Consider the following 17,331-nt stretch of genomic DNA (forward strand, 5'->3'; position numbering starts at 1 on the left):
TGAGAAAAAGATCACAGCTCCAGGGTCCCAGGTTCGATTCCCGGCTGGGTCACTGTCTGTGTGGAGTCTGCACGTCCTCCCCCTGTGTGCGTGGGTTTCCTCCGGGTGCTCCGGTTTCCTCCCACAGTCTAAAGATGTGCGGGTTAGGTGGATTGGCCATGCTAAATTGCCCGTAGTGTCCTAATAAAAGTAAGGTTAAGGGGGTTACAGGTATAGGGTGGATACGTGGGTTGAGTAGGGTGATCATGGCTCGGCACAACATTGAGGGCCGAAGGGCCTGTTCTGTGCTGTACTGTTCTATGTTCTATGTTCTAAGTTGTGTATGTACAGGGAGTATAGTAGGCGGCTACGTACGCAGCCTTGTGGGGCCCGATATTGTGGAGGTGGTGTTGTTGTTTGTTACTGATTGTGCTCTGTTGGTCAGTAAATCGAGGATCCAGTTGCAGAGTGCGGAGCCAAGTCCTAGGTTTTGGAGCTTTGATATGAGCTTGGCTGGAATTATGGTGTTGAAGGCGGAGTTGTAGTCAATAAATAGGAGTCTGATGTAGCAGTCCTTTGTTGTTGTTGAGATGTTCTAGGGGATGAGTGTAGGGCCAGGGAAAATGTGTCTGCTGTGGACCGGTTGCAGCGGTATACGAATTGCAGTGGATCAAGACGTTCTGCGAGTATGGAGGTGATGCGCTTCATGACCAACCTCTCGAAGCACTTACAAGTGAAGTCAGGGCCACTAGACGGTAGTCATTGAGGCACATTGCCTGGTTCTTCTTTGGCACCGGTAGGATGGTGGTCTTCTTGAAGCAGGTTATGGGTTTGGAAGGTGCGGTCTTGGTGAGTTCCTGTAGTGCATTTTGTAGGTGGTCCGTGGTAGAGGGAGTGAATGTTTGTGGATGGGGTGCAAATCAAGTGGGCTGCTTTGTCCTGGATGGTGTCAAGATTCTCGTTGTTTCAGCTACCCTCATCCAGGCAAGTGGGGATTATTCCATTATACCTTTAACTTGTCTTGTAGATTGTGAATAGGCTTTGGGAGTCGGAGGAGAGTTAATCACTGCAGGATTCCTAACCTCTGGTCTGTTCTTGTAGCCACAGTATTTATATAACTAATTTAGTTCTGTCAATGATAACCCTCAAGATGTTGATAACTGTGGATTCAGTGGTGGCAATGCCATTGAATGTCCTGGAGTGATTGGTTGAGATGGTCATTGCATTGCTCTTGTGTGGTGTGAATATTGCTTCCACTTGTCAGCCCAAGCCTGGACATTGTCCAGGTCTTGTTGCATCTTAAAGATATCCAGTTGGTCATGCACCCCCGACAGCCCTAAGATCTCTTTTTTTTTTGGTGTTCTGTTTGAGTCCACTTCCATGCTTTTCTGGAAAATTTTGATTGTTTAAACAAAAACTCGGTCTTCCCCACTGGTTCGTATGCCATTACTTAAAATCTGTTTGATTACTGCCCCTACTGCAAGTGGAAAGCTTGCCAAAATGGTACAAACTTTTTGAATAGATATTAAATCTTGGTTTAACCTTCTCTCCCAAGGAAAACAAACCTCCAGCATCTCTAGTCTTTCCGGATAACAGAAGCTTTTCATCCCTGCTATCATTCTGGTAAATCCTCTCCCAGGCTTTGCCATACTTTCTGAAGATTGGTATCCAGAATTGCAGGACAGGCTTCCTTTTAATTTATAAAAGCTCAGCATGGCTTTCTTTGTGCTCCCTGCTTTATAAGGTCGAGGAATGCCAAATCAGCAATTCCTCCTGCCTCCCTTTTCTAAAATTGTCTCACTTTTTAAATTTGTATTGTCCCTCATTCACACATCCAAAAGCTTCTGTGCATAAATGCCATCTGTCAAGTGTGTTCTATCCTCTTTTATAGTTTTGGTCTATTTGCTTTTAAAATGTTTACAATTAAATAACTAGATGCTGTGTTTTGGCAGGCACAGTTTGACATGGAAGCTCAGCAACAATCTGAAAATACAAGACCAACCTCTGCAGTAAGTAAAATCCCATCACCTATTGTTGCATACCTCTTACCACACACCCATCCTGCAGGCAGTCGGTGTAATTTTGGCCGCCTAGCCATTCTGCACCAGATAACTAAGTCACTGTCTGGCAAACGGGCCTGCCCACAGTTGAGGTAACTGACGGCTGTCATCCAACATTGAGCAACTTAACTTCACGTCTGTAAAGGTAAACATGATCTTTGTAATCTGTGAAGCCAGTAACTGTTTTTATATTCCTTGCAGACAAGGGAAAACTCCTTCCACAACTTTTGTGGATTGCCTGGGTGTGGCGAGTATGAGGCTTTGTTAGCTTCTTCAGACATTGGGTATTGTGGAATGCCTGGATGTAGTGGGGATCAGCACAGAAATGGCATGTTGAATCCAGGTGTAATTGACCCTGTTCTTCATGGTCTGCAAAGATTTTTTGATGAAACCAATGGTAAGTTTTGTGTATTGGTTAAATGAATGAGTAATTGGTAACAGAAAATAATGGCACGCTGGTTTGATTTCCATCAATGTTATGTCAATTAAAAATTGCACTGCTAGTCATTTTTTTAGCTTTAAAGAATTATGCATTTCATGGGTTGAAATATTTTCTCTGTGGTGGAAAGGGATCTATAATAGTGGTGGAAGCTTGAACACTTATATATGAGCTGATTATTCAGCATTGATTTATGATGGGGAGGTAATATCTGACTAATCTAGCTGAGATGTAGATAAAGGAGTGTCTGTGCACATTGCCCATGGCAGATGGCATTTAATCTTCCACGGATATTAATTAAAAATATAAGCATGTTGAATTGAGGTAGTGCTTGATGTAGATTTTTAATTGAGAGGTAAGAGCCAGGGAATGGAGATGAATAGAATGTGCTATATTTCCCCAAGATCTGTACTGTGACTTCAGCTTTGGTTTTAAAAGAATAGGGACTTGATTTGATATCCAAGCTTGCTGTTTTGGGAGACCAGGTTGCTGAAGGCAAAAAATTGCATGACATAAATTGAGAGGGCAAACCTGACAAAGTGTAAGCCATTAAATTCAAGAAAAGATGTTTTGGTTAGGAATGGTGTGCGAGTGAAGGAGGTCCATGTCGAATCTGCTGCGTGAAACAGCTTTTGTATTCCAGTCTTAAGTGATGGAAGTGATCTTCGTGAGACAGAGGATCCAGCATGAAGGAGAAATGGAAGGAAATCCTTGTTAGTCAGGAAATTGAATTGGGGAAATTGATGGGATTAAATCCTGATCAAGTCTCCATGGCCTAATGCTCTGCATCCCGGAGTACATAAGGAAGTGGCACTAGAAATAGTGGATGCATTGGTGATCATTTTCCAGCATTCTATAGATTCTGGAAGAGTTCCAATGGGTTGGAAGATAGCTAATGTAACCCCACTTTTAACAAAAAAAAAAATTTGGGGAAAGGGAAAAACAGGGAATTATAGACTGGTTAGCCTGACATCGATGGTGGGGAAAATGCTGGAGTCAATTATTAAAGATGAAAATAACTAAGCATTTGGAAAGTGGGGACAGGATAAGTCCAAATCAGCATGCATTCACTAAAGGGAAATCATGCTTGACAAATCTGCTGGAATTGAGGATGTGACCAGTAGAGTGGACAAGGGTGAACCAGTGGATGTCATGTATCTGGACTTGAGACTTTTGACACTGTCCCACACGAGATTAGTGAGCAGAATTAAAGCTCATGGTATTGGAGGTAATGTATTGACGTGGAGAGAGAACTGGTTGGCAGACCGGAAGCAGAGAGTGGGAATAAGTGGGTCCTTTTCAGTGGCAGACAGTGACTAGTACCGCTGGGTTCAGTACTGGACCCCAGCTGTTCACAATATACATTAATGATTTGGATGAAGAAATTGCATGCAATATCTCCAAATTTGCAGACAACACTAACCTGGGTGGCAGTGTGTGCTGTAAGAATGCAAAGAGGCTGCAGGGTGACTTGGGACAGATAGCTAGCTGAATGGGAAAATATTTGGCAAATGCAATATAATGTGGGTAAATGTGAGGGTATCCACTTTGTGACAAAAACAGGAAGGCAGATTATTATCTGAGTGATGGCAGTTTAGGAAAAAGAGATGTGCGACGAGCCCTAGGTGTCATGGTGGAACAGTTGAAGGTTGGCATGCAGATACAGCAGGCAGTAAGGAAAGCTAATGGCATGCTGGCCTTCATAGGATTTGAGTATTGGAGTAGGGGTGTCTTGCTGCAGGTTATACAGGGCCTTGGTGAGGCAAAATCTTGAGTATTGTGTGATGTTTTGGCCTCCTCGTTTTGAGGAAGAACATTCTTGCTATTGAGGGTGTCCAGCGATGTAATTCCCAGGATGACAGGACTGACATATGAAGAAAGACTTGATCAACTGGGCTTGTACTCGCTGGAGTTTAGAAGATTGAGAGGGGATCTCCTAGAAACATGTAAAATCCTTATGGGACTGGACAGGCTAGATGTGGAAGAATGTTCCCGACATTTGGGGACATCCAGAACTAGGTCACAGCCTAAGAATAAAGGGTAAGCCATTCAGGACTGAGATGAGGAAGAACTTCTTCTCTGAGTTGTGAACTTGTGGAATACTCTACCATAGAAGCTGTTGGGGACAGTCCGTTGGATATATTCAAGAGGGAGCTGGACGTGGTCCCTGCAGCGAGAAGGGATCAAGGGGTATGCAGAGAAAGTGAGAGTGGAATATTGAATTGCATGATCAGCCATGATATCGAATGGTGGTGCAGGCTTGAAGGGCTGAATGGCCTACTCTTGCACGTATCTACTTTGTCTCTATGAAGATCCCTAAACTCCAACTCAAATAATTCTTGGACACTTCACTTTGTAAGGAATCATTGGCTTTGGAAGCGGGTAGAGCATGGATTCTCCAGAATACAAAATCTTAATCATGGCTTTTATTACCTTGTTTTGAAGGTTGCGAGGCATCTAAAGATGTTTGCATTTGTGTTTCCTTTGAAATACATGGGATACCATCTATTAGTTAGACTATCAGTGAAGCTGGATGCGCTTGTCATATTGCTGTGAAGAATTGGAACACTCTTTCCCTCCATCCTCAAAGGCTGTGGTTCCTGTGTGAATTGAAATTAGTGAAATGTGATTTAATACTTATTTGCAAGGATGTTAAAGAACAGAATCTTAATGGTGACCTTATTATAACCTTTAATGAACCAGTAATCTATTTCAATTGAAAAGTTATTTTCCATTCAATTAGAATAGAACGGCAATGGGGCTTTTTTAGTGGGAACTTCACCCAGTCTTTGTTTTTGAAAAATATAAATATTTTCAACATTTTTGGGCTCCTTTTTACAACGTCATCCAGTCTTGTAACCAGACAACAAACACTTCAAGATTTCTGTGGTAAACTTCTTCTTTGTACAAACTCACAGCCTCATCCCATTACAAGATTACATTTAGCCTATCTGAGTCATTCAACTAGGATGACAATTTCTTCAGGGCTTTTGTTACTATGAAAATCTGTTTCCGTTAATCCACCTGTGTTGCCTGACATTAGACTAGCTTGAGTCATTCTAATATTTTTGATCGCCATAAAATCCCCCCTGCCCACCATCCATAGATCATGACCAAACCACCTAACCTGCACATCTTGGACTGGGGAGAAAACCCATGCAAGCTCCACACAGATGGTCACCCAAAGTTGGAATCAAGCCCGAGTCCCTGGCTTTGTGAGGCAGCGGTGCTAATTACTGCAAAACCGGTTTGCCTCGGTTTTGCCCATGTGAAGCTAAAACCAATTTATATATTTTGAGAGCTGGCCAGTCGTAATATTGTCCCTTGAAATCGGCAACTAAACCGTTAATTGTTTCCAATGTTTAGTTAGAAGGAGGAGAAACAGGAGACGTAGCCAGCACCAGAATACTTCCTTCTATTTGGATGAACGTGCAAATGATGGTAATGACTATGAGGTGAGTAGATACATCCTCCTTGCAGGATTGATGTGAAATGTTGGACTGGATACTGGTGTTGTTAATTTGCCTATATCAAGGAACCTTTTAATGGAGCACACCCAGGATTGATGATTTTTTTTTTTTGTAAACCTGTTGTTTTTATTTAAGCAAATTGTCCAGTTTGAACAGCTGCCTTCAAAAAAAACTTTTTTCTTAAACATAGGAACTCTTGGCTTTTGAAGAAAGACAGGGTTCAGCTGTAGCACAGAGGAAACTCACCAATACTGAGATTAACTGTTTACCTACCAAATTATTTGATCCAGAACATGCTGCTGGGAAGACGCAGTAAGTAAAACCCAGTTTTTGTTGGTCTAACTCTTATACAGATATTTGGAATCAAACTTTTGATTGTTATAAAACAGAATTTTGGAACCAACTAGATGAGCAAAGTAGAGGGTGGCATACATCATTGATTTAAACAGTCCAGTTTCTGACTTACTGAAATGCAAGGTGTTGCATGTTCTACTGGGCCCCAAGTCACTGACCACCACTTGGGCCAATCGTACACCTGGCAGATGTGCCACAACCAAGAAAGAAGCAGCAGTATAAGCTAAACTGATTGTATCCAAAAACAAACATGCCACTCTATATCCTAATTCATTCTCTTCTGCATCACAATTATGTTCCCAGTTGATCGAACTGGATGGAAAGATTCCAGAATGGAAACCTCATGGAGGAACAGAGTCACAGGAGCACTAATTAGTTTCAATAACCAGAAGAAAATGCAACTTTTTTTTTTTTACCTCTTTTTACCTCCATCCCCCTACTTCCCATTTTAACAATTACCTGCAGGTTTTAAGATTAGCACAGATTACAAAGTACATAGAACATACAGTGCAGAAAGAGGCCATTCGGCCCATCGAGTCTGCACCGACCCACGTAAGCCCTCACTTCCACCCTATCCCCGTAACCCAATAACCCCACCTAACCTTTTTGGTCACCTGAGGGCAATTTATCATGGCCAATCCACCTAATCTGCACATCTTTGGACTATGGGAGGAAACCAGAGCACCCAGAGGAAACCCATGCAGACATGGGGAGAACGTGCAGACTCCGCACAGACAGTGACCCAGCAGGAAATCGAACCTGGGACCCTGGCGCTGTGAAACCAAAGTGCTATCCACTTGTGCTGCCCTAGTCATCCAACTAGTGACGAACCCAACAAGGAGGGATGCAATTCTAGACCGAATGTTGGGGAATGAAGAAGGGCAAGTGTGAGTGACAGTTGGAGACCATATCTGGCATAGTGATCACAATTCGATTTTAGATTTGGTATTACCATGGAAGAGAGATAAAGCAAGAGTCACAATTTTTGAACTGGGGACTGGATTGGCCAGCACTACCAGAGGAGATGAAATGAAAATTGCTTATTGTCACAAGTAGGCTTCAAATGAAGTCAGTGTGAAAAGCCCCTAGTCGCCACAATACGGTGTCTGTTCGGGGAGGCTGGTATGGATAAATTGGTGGGAAGCACTAAAAAGTGAGATCCATCCTAAATGTACAAAGTAGACATGATCCTCTTAATAAATAAATAAATAAATAAATAAATAAATAAATAAATAAATAAATAGTGGTGCTACCAAATCTAACACCCCCCCCCCCCACCACCACTTCTCCCCGATTGCCTCGAGGAATACTGGGGAAGATCAAACAGAAAAATAAAGCATATGATGGGCACAAAGAACTAAGCACTAGACAAGTGTAAAAAGTGGGACCTATCTGACATGAAGGGAACTTGTGTTGGATGCAGTGGCTGAGGGAAGGGCTTTAATGAATATTTTGTCTCTATACTTACAAAGGAATGTTGCAGATACTCCAGGAGGAGCACAGATATTGAACGGGATATTCATGAGAGGGTTGGAAGTATTCAGCTATTGCGTTGCCAGGACCAGATGGGTTGTTTCCGAGGCTACGGAAGGAGGTCAAGGAGGAGATGCTCTGAGCATTTTCCAATCCTCACTAGATACAGGGGAAGTACTGAAGAAATGCAATCATGGTTGCATTGTTTAAAAAGGGATCGAAGGAAATGCCAAACTATTATAAGCCAATTAGTTTTGCGTCGATGGTGGGCAAATTAGTAAACTCAATCCTGAGAGATGGGATTAACTGTCACTTAAAAATGCATGGACTAGATGGGGAAAGTCGGCATGGATTTGCTAAAGGAAGGTCTTGCATCACAAATTTGATTGAATTCTTTGAGAAAGTGACAAGAAGACATTTGACAAGGTCCCACATGACAGATTGATCAGAAAAGTCCATGGGATACAGGGCAATGTGGCAAACTGGTTAAAAATTGGAGGAGTAACAGGAAACAAAGGGTTATGGTCGATCGCTGCCCTTGCAAATGGAAAGTTGCTTAAGTGATGTTCCACAGGACTTGGCGTTGGGACACTTATGGTTTGTTATATATTTAATGATTTGGATGTGAATGTGGGGGGGCCTGGTTGGGAAATTTGCAGACTACACCAGATTGCCGAGTGGTGGACAGTGTAGAGGATAGCTATAAATCTCTAAAATAATATGGATAGGTTGGTGGAGTGAGTGAACACAAGTGTGAGGGCATGCATTTAGGGTAGTCACAGTTATAGGGAGTCCACCTGAAATCGGAATATACTAAGAGGGGTAGGCAAAGTGAGAGAATTTGGCTAACAAGTACACAGGCCATTAAAGGCAGCAGTTCAAGTAAACAAGGTTGTAAAGCAAGCATAATGGATGCTGTCCTTCATTAGCAGAGGGGTGTGTGCAGTTCAGGTCACCAGATTACAGGAAGGACTTGAATTGCTCTAGAGAGTGTAGAGGTTTACAAGCAAAGAGAACAAAGAACAAAAAAGTACTGCACAGGAACAGGCCCTCCGGCTGTCCAAGCCTGTGCCGACCATGCTGCCCGTCTAAACTAAAATCTTCTACACTTCCTAGGTCCGTATCCCTCTATTCCCATCCTATTCTTGTATTTGTCAAGATGCCCCTTAAATGTCACTATCATCCCTGCTTCCACCACCTCCTCCGGCAGTGAGTTCCAGGCACCCACTACCCTATGTGTTTTTTTAAAAAAAACTTGCCTCGTACATCTCCTCTAAACTTGCCCTTCGCACCTTAAACCTATGCCCCATAGTAATTGACCCCTCTGCCCTGGGGAAAAAGCCTCTGACTATCCACTCTGTCTATGCCCCTCATAATTTTGTAGATGGAATTGGTTTTTAGACTTTAATTGGATTCACATTTCATCATCTGCCATGGTGGGATTTGAACCTGGGTCCCCTGAGCATTACCCTGGGTCTACTAGATTACCAGTCCAGTGACAATACCACTACACAACTGCCTCCCTAAACATGTTACCAGGGCTAGAAAGGTGTAGCCACGAGGAGATTGGATAGGTTGATTATTTTCCTTGGAACAAAGAAGGCTGAGGGGTGATTTAATAGAGGTTTACAAAATTATGGAGAAGTGATTGTTTCGTTGGTGGAGAATGATAGAACCAGGGACCATTCCAGATAAGTACCAGAAGGCGTAGGGAGGACATGAGGAAGAACCTTTTCATGCAGAGGGTAGTGAGTATCTGGAACTAACTGCCTGTGTTGTAAGATACAGGGTTATGGACCAGGTGCTGGAAGGTGGGATTAGAAAGGGCACGAGGGAGTCCTCAGGCTGGCATGGAGAATATGGGCTGAATGACTGACTATAACTACTATACTCCATACTAGTTACTGCTGTAACTTTTTGGTTCTGTCTCAATGTACAATGGTCTCCTGAAGAGAAGTCCCTTCCTAAACACACAGGATTACTGAGTCAAATACTCACACTATTCTGGTAAGTTTAGGTGTCTGTAGATTTCTCCTCTATAATCATCCAGGTTCTAAACTCCACTCTCAAAAACATACTTTGAAATTGTGTCTCATAATGCTTTCCCTGAGTGGTTTGCATTCCAAAATCCAGTCCAGGTTTTACCAATTACTCAACCTAAGCATCCACTCTACTCTTAACAGTAAATCCAGTCCAGGATTTTACATGGCCCCTTTATGTTTCAAGGAACAACGCAGCACAGAAACGGGCCCTTCAGCTCTCAAGTCTGTGCTGATCATGTCCTATCTGGACTAACCACCTGTATCCTTCTATACTTAATCTGTTCATGTGTCTATCTAGATAAGTCTTAAAGGTCACTAGCGTATCTGCCTCAATCACCTCACTTGGCAGTGCGTTCCAGGCCAACCCCCCTGCATATATCCATTGACCCTTTCCCCCACCTCGCCTTGAACTTGTGCCCCCTTGTAATTGTCATTTCAGCCCTGGGAAAAAGCCTCCAACCGTTCACCCTATTTATACCCCTAATAATTTTATAAACTTCTATCAGGTCGCCCCTTGGCCTGCGTCTCTAGCGAGAACAATCCCAATTTATTTTCTCTCTCTCTCTCTCTCTCTCTCTCTCTCTCTCTCTAGCTAATGCACTCCATACCAGGCAACGTCCTGGTAAACCATTTCTGTCTCCAAAGTCTCCATGTCCTTCTGATAGTGTGGTGACCAGAATTGGACACAGTATTCCAAATGTGGCCTAACCAACGTTCTATACAACTGTAGCATAATTTGCGAGCGTTTATTTTCGATGCCATTTCCTACGAAGGCAAGCATGCCATATGCTTTCTTTACCACCATTGCCACCTGTGCTGCCACAAGGATCTGTGGACCTGCACACCCAGATCTGTATGTTCCTGATGGTTCTGCCATTTATTTTATAGCTCCCACCTGAATTGGATCTACCAAAATGCATCACTACTTATTTATCCGGGTTAAATTCCACCTGCCATTTCTCTGCCCAAATTTCTATATCCTGCTGTGTTCTCTGACAATCTTAATCACTATCTGCAACTCCTGCAATCTTGGTATCGTTTGCAAACTTGCTAATCAGACCCCTACGTTTTATTCAAGTCATTTATATCTATACTACAAACAGCAGAGGTCCCAATACTGATCCCTGTGGAACACCACTAGTTACAGACCTCCATTCGGAAAAATATCCGTCCACTGCTACCCGCTATCTTCTATGGCCAGGCTAGCCCACCCCTGACCCCTGTAAAATATTTAATCTTTTGCACCACCAGCCTACCATGAGGGACCTTGTCAAATGTTTTACGAGAGTGCATGTAGACAACATCCACAGCCCTTCTCTCATCAATCACTTTTGTCACCTCCTCAAAATTCAATTAAATTAGTGAGACATGACCTCCCTCGTACAAAACCATGCTGTCTCGCTAATAAGACCATTCACTTCCAAATGTGCATAGATCCTATCTCTGAGACTCTTTTTTCCAACAATTTCACTATCGCTGATGTCAAGCTCACTGGCCTATAATTATCCAGGTTATCCCTGTTACCCTTCTTAAATACAGGGACAATATTGGCTATCCTCCAATCCTCTGGTATCTCACCTGTGGCCAACGAGGAATCAAAGATTTGTGTCCGAGGCTCAGCGATTTCATCTCTTTGTCTCGCTCCGTAATCTGGAATAGATGCCATCTGGCCCTGGAGATTTTTCTACCTCCATGCTTTTTAATACACCTAACACTTGCCTCCCTCGTAATAACAACATGTTCATACATGACGCCACCAATCAACATGTTTCTCCTTTGTGAATACTGATGCAAAAATTTGTTAAAGGATCTTGCCTACTTCCTTTGGTTCAATGCATAATTTCCCTCCTTTGTCCTCGGGTGGACCAACTCTTTCTCTAGCTACCCTCTTCCTAACATGTATAAAATGCCTTGGGATTCTCCTTAATCCTGTCTACCAAGGATATTTTGTGACCCTCCTTTACTCTCTGCTTGAGCTCTACTTTACTTGTGTTCTTCAAGTGCTTAATCTGTTTTTAGTTGGCCTGTACCTCACATTTGCATAATTTTTCTTTTTGACTAGACTCTCGATTTCCATGGTTCCTGAATCCTACATTTCCTGTCCGTCCTTTTTCACCGGCACATGCAGGTCCTGCACTTATACCGAAGTACATGCATAGTAGACAAAAAGAATAATCAACAGAGTACATTGATAAATGGTACATCGACAGATTGATTGGTTACAGTGCGAAACAAGGACCAAACAAAGCAAATACATGAGCAAGAGCAGCATAGGGCGTCCTGAATAGTGTATTTACTGGGAACAAATCAGACAGAGTTGTTGAGAATAGTAGCTGTGGGGAAGAAGCTGTTCCTTTGTCCAGATGTGCGAGTCTTCAGACTTCTGTTTTGTTTGCCTGATGGAAGGGTCTGGAAGAAGGCAAGCCTGGGTGGGAGGGGTCTCTGATAATGCTGTCTGCCTTCCTGAGGCAGCAGAAGGTGTAGACAGAATCAGTGGGAGGATGGCAACCTTGTGTGATGCGTTAGGCTGAGTTCATTACACTCTGTATTTCTTGGGCTGAGCAGTTGCCATACCAAGCTGTAATGCAGCCGGATAGGATGCTCTCTATGGCCCATCTGTGGAAGTTTGTGAGTCTATGCAGACATGCCGAATTTGTTTAGCTTCTGTAGGAAGTAGAGACTTTGTTATGCTTTCTTGACTGTTGCATCAATATGAGTGGACCAGGACAGACTGTTGGTGATGGTGACCCCCAGGAACTTAAAGCTATCGACCATGTTCACTTCGGAGCCATTGATGTCGATGTGTGTGTATGTCGTGCGATGATCCAGAAGTCGATGATCAGTTCCTTGGTCTTTCCGACATTTTGAGAGAGGTTGTTTTCGGTACACCCATGCAACCAAGTGATCTATCTTCCTTCTGTAGTCTGATTCGCTGTTGTTTGAGATGCAACCCACCACAGTCACTGATATTTGCCTAATTAGTTTGTGATTTTTCTGTTGGGTTAGTTGGAATCTGCCTGCATACATTACATGAAAAGTTGCAAATTAAAAAAAAATTAACAATTGTAAGATGTGAAATATGCATATCACACTCGTCTAATCTCTTTTTTTAGGTGTCGTATCTGTTTCAATGACTACACAGCAAGAGAAAAATTGAGGATCTTGCCATGTCTTCATGACTATCACAGTCGGTGCATTGACCGCTGGTTAAAGGTATGCATTAGCATAGGAAATGTTGCATGCTCTGCTGAAGTGCTTATTTCAGCATCATTCTGAATGGTGCTAAACATTCATGGTGCTCGGCACAACATCAAGGGCCGAAGGGCCTGGTCTGTACTGTTCTAAAGGCTGGGTCGGGAGTGGATCCATTGAGATAAAGTACAACATAGTGACTGGGAAAAGAAAAATTGAACTGCATTGTTTTTGCAAAGCATTAAGTTCATTCCATGGTAGTTGCTGATAAATTGCTGTTGGCCACTGCCAGAAAAAAATCTTGGTTCAGGTTTTCGTAAAATTAATGGGGATAAAATTGGACAGTCTGAGTAAATTTGGTTTATTTAGACCTTTTTGTGTATTTTTAAGAATTTCCCAAGTTAATGGACTCTTCCCTACAGGACAATCAGACTTTTTTTAATGCTTTGAATCTTTTAAATTTTTGCCTGCTGCAGCCACGTGTCTATCAATGGGTAATAAATATTCACTTCTTGTTTCGGTTTCATTAACAAATTTGTGTGGTTTGAGTTGGCCATTTGACTAATATTTTGAGAACTCTGGGTGGTAACTTTTGTTTTGTAGTAGAAGTAAACACTTCCAAATTACTAAAGATTGAAGCATTACACCCCCCCCCCCCCCCCCCCCCCCCCAAAAAGGACCGCCTTGTATCTGCGTTCCAAGAATGCATGTGTATGTATCTGACAGTTCAGCGAAGGTGAAGTGACCATCGTCCAGATGACCAGGGTCTGTTTTTCCCCATTTTGAATGGGGTGGGGTGGTGGAGAACTGATTGGTGATGATTCTAATCTGAGGACAGATTAACCACACCTCGGTTGAGAAAATGGAGCCTTCATGTGTAACATCAGCTGGTACAGTATTTGAACCTGCACTGTTAGCCTTGCTCTGCATCACACCAGCTGTCTAGTCAACTGAGCTAAACCAGACAGTTCAGCATATACATGCATAAATCTAGATGTGATACACTTGCATTTTTGGATCTGATTCTTGGTAAGAAAGTGATTGGCAATTCGTACTTTCCCTCATTTGATGTAAATCATGTTTATTAATTTCAGATTTATTAGTGATTTATCAATTTTCTTCTATTGGAGCAGCGATTTAAGATAAAACAATCCTTGATGGCATTCTGCAGCTTACTGGTATCAATAGTTGGTGACAACACAGTGCCTAGATTTAATTACCATTTCTATCCTACAGGGAAATTCAAGTTGCCCAATCTGCAGAGTTGATGTTAATTTGGATTCGTCTTGAGCAAGACCTACCAAAAGAGCCATGAATCAGTGCAATAAATTATTTGACTAAAATCTAATACTGTAAGATGCATTCAATTGTGCCATGGATGAAAACTTGTTTACATGACTTTTATTTCTGTATAATAAATTCTCAGGAGGATTTCAATGTGTATTGTTTAGTGTCTTTTCGGAACTAATCTTTGAACATTTTTCAAACAAAAGACCAAAATAAATCTTGTTTTGGATTATTTTTAAATGTCTTTTTACTTGCTGTGTAAAAGTAGATTCATTTTGATTATTTTGTAATTGTTAATTAGACATTTTCACTTGACATGGACAGGTGTTGCAACTCTTTCAGGATTATTAGATCTGCTTTGTGAGCAGATCATAATGTTGCTGAGTTCAATGCATCAATCTAATGGAAGTAAAGTGACTGCCTGGAAAGATCGATATGTTGCATGATTTTTTTTCCCCAAACACAAGTCTGTAGTGGTTTAACGCACCATGGTCTCATTGTCTACTTGTAACAAAAGGGGACTTTATCTTGTGCCATTTCTTTTCTGAAGTGATGTAAATCCTGACTATTATACAACTGAGCTCCTAATGCAGGCAAGGATAGTAGAATGAACAGTTCTGAAGATTACCTACAATGATGAGGACCAATGTATTCAATAGAAACCAAATAGATCCTCCAGCAACAGTATTTAGAGTTCCTTTGACAGTATTGATGAATGCACAAGTCTTTTGTTCCCTAATATGTACCCTACCCCACCCTAATGAAGAATACTACTTAAGCCAGTTTCTCAAAACCAAAGATGTTATCCTTGCACTTCAAATTGCCAGATTGTTCAATATATGTATAATTGAACTTGAATGAACCTTTGATTTGTTTGCAGTTTGCGCAGCTACCCAATATTTGAAAATGGTGGCTTCACAAATTGATTTGCTGCAGTTTCCTCTAATTGACCAGTTGTGGTACCTTCACAGCATGTAAACTGAGAATATGAAGGGGAAAACTTAAACACTATAGTTACACATCAACAAATTTGTATTCTATCCAATTTGAAGTGTTTATATTACCAGCCTGTGAATTCATCCCTAATAAGAACAGCAATATAATAAACCAACATCCAGCAATATTTGCCATAACTGGATCAGAAGGGAGTATGATGCTTTGTTTGAATAAATATTGTAGCTATTCCAAATGCAAGTTACACATGGGTTGTGGATGGGGCAAGGTGGAAGTTGAAAATGGCTAACTTTTTTTTTGTCATTTTATGTACCAAGGATTTATCATTATTGAAATAGCTTGTTGAGATGTACATGCTTGGTAATGTCATTGTTTTGTTTGACTGTTTTTAACATTTATATGTCTGAACTTTGAAATGTTTAATTTGATTAAAAAGTGTCCAGTACATTTTACTACTTTTGCTTTTATTATTGCTAATGAATGCAAGGATGACTGAACATAGTCCCAATTACTAAGAGCGATGTTATGAAAGGCTGTCCAGTCCTTGGGCCTGCAGCCTAGGGTCTTGAAGGAAGTGGCTGCAGAGATGGATGCATTAGTCAAGATCGTCCCTAGACTCTGAAAGTCTTGAGTGGATTGGAAAACTATTATTTGGGCATGGAGAAACAAAAGCAGGAAACTATATAGGCCAGTTAGTCAAACACATTCATTACAGATTCTAAAATTTCCCCAATGACAGGAGGCAGGACATTGCATTGTGATTTTCTAAATCTGGTGGTGTCTAGATGGTTTTGGGAAATTGGATCCTGCCCAACTTAGTTACTGAAGATGTTGGAAATCCAAATACACCATGAGGTGCCGATAACTAACTGCACATGGATAGAAGATTGGCTGAACTGGAAAGTTGGGATAGATGGGTTGGATTGCTCTCAGGTTGCCAAACTAAGGTACTGGTGTCATGAGGATCCGTGGTGTGGTCTCAACTCTTTACAATCCGCATAAGACTTGGATGAAGGGGCTGACTTGTACCAAGGTTTGCTTACAATAGGATAGGAAAGTTGAGGATACTGTCCACCAATGTTTGTAGATATATAGAGTGGGTAAAAATTTGGCAGGATTGTAATGTGGGGAAATGAGTTTGTCCACTTAGGAATTTTTTTTTAAAAATGGCACATTTTAAATGAGAATGCTGCTGCAGTACAGAATGGTCCTTGTACACTAATGAAGTTAGCAGGCATGTCTACAGCAGTAATAACAAGCAAATGGATATTGGCCTTTATTGCGAGGAAATGGAATATTAAAGTGGGGGAAGTCATGCTACAGCTGTACAGGGCATTGGTGAAACCAGCTGGAGTAGTGCTGTGGAGCCAATTCTGTGTTCACCAGGTTAATTCCGTGGATGCACTGAGAAGGGCAGGTCAAAGACTAGGAATCCTACGACGAGTAACTCACCACCTGATTTCCCCCTCTGCCCCTCCTAAAAACCTGTCCACCGTCTACAAGGCACAAGTCGGGAGTGTAATGGAATACCCTCCACTTGCCTGGATGAGCTTCGCTCCAACAACACTCAAGAAGCTGGACATCATCCAGGACAAAGGAGCCTGCTTGATTGCATCCTCCTTCCACAAACATTCCCCTTCTACAAACATTCAAAACCTCCACCACCGATGGAACGGTGGCAGCTGTGTACCATCTACAAGATGCACTGCAGGAACTCACCAAGGTTCCTTGGACAACACCTTCCAAATCCACGACAGAGCAGCAGATACGTAGCAACCCCACCGCCTGGAAGTTGCCCTCTCAAGTCACTCGCCACCCTGAATTGGAAATATATTGCTGTTCCTTCACTGTCGCAAAATTCTAGAACTCCCTACCAGCATAGTGGGTGTACCTACACAAGGACTGGTTCAAGAAGGCAACTGGGGATGGACAATAAATGCTGGCCTAACCAGCGATGCCCACATTCTGTAAATGAATAAAGGTTGAGTATGTTAGATCTCCATTTCCCTACGTGTCAAAACTGAACTAATGAACCTGTCACAAAAATAGGCTTCCATTTATATAGCCTTTCACAACCCTAA

General features: G+C 42.0%; 1 protein-coding gene across 4 annotated transcripts in view; it reads left to right on the plus strand.

The window, feature by feature from the left end:
- si:ch211-59o9.10 (uncharacterized protein LOC561841 homolog) overlaps positions 1-15,702 on the plus strand; it is a 53,901-nt gene extending 38,199 nt beyond the window's left edge. For 3 of the 4 annotated variants that reach the window (XM_038810998.1, XM_038810996.1, XM_038810999.1), the window contains 5 exons: positions 1,932-1,988; positions 2,241-2,436; positions 5,845-5,933; positions 6,139-6,260; positions 7,775-8,901. In XM_038810998.1, the coding sequence (XP_038666926.1) occupies positions 1,932-1,988; positions 2,241-2,436; positions 5,845-5,933; positions 6,139-6,260; positions 7,775-7,985 (675 nt within the window). In that variant the 3' untranslated portion in view covers positions 7,986-8,901. Of the gene's footprint in view, positions 1-1,931; positions 1,989-2,240; positions 2,437-5,844; positions 5,934-6,138; positions 6,261-7,774; positions 8,902-12,930; positions 13,031-14,245 lie in introns of those variants that run through there. The other variant, XM_038810997.1, reaches the window with a different exon arrangement.
- Positions 15,703-17,331: the final 1,629 nt, after the last annotated feature.

The sequence above is a fragment of the Scyliorhinus canicula genome, chromosome 11 (assembly GCF_902713615.1).
Source record: "Scyliorhinus canicula chromosome 11, sScyCan1.1, whole genome shotgun sequence".
Classification (NCBI taxonomy): Eukaryota; Metazoa; Chordata; class Chondrichthyes; order Carcharhiniformes; family Scyliorhinidae; genus Scyliorhinus; species Scyliorhinus canicula.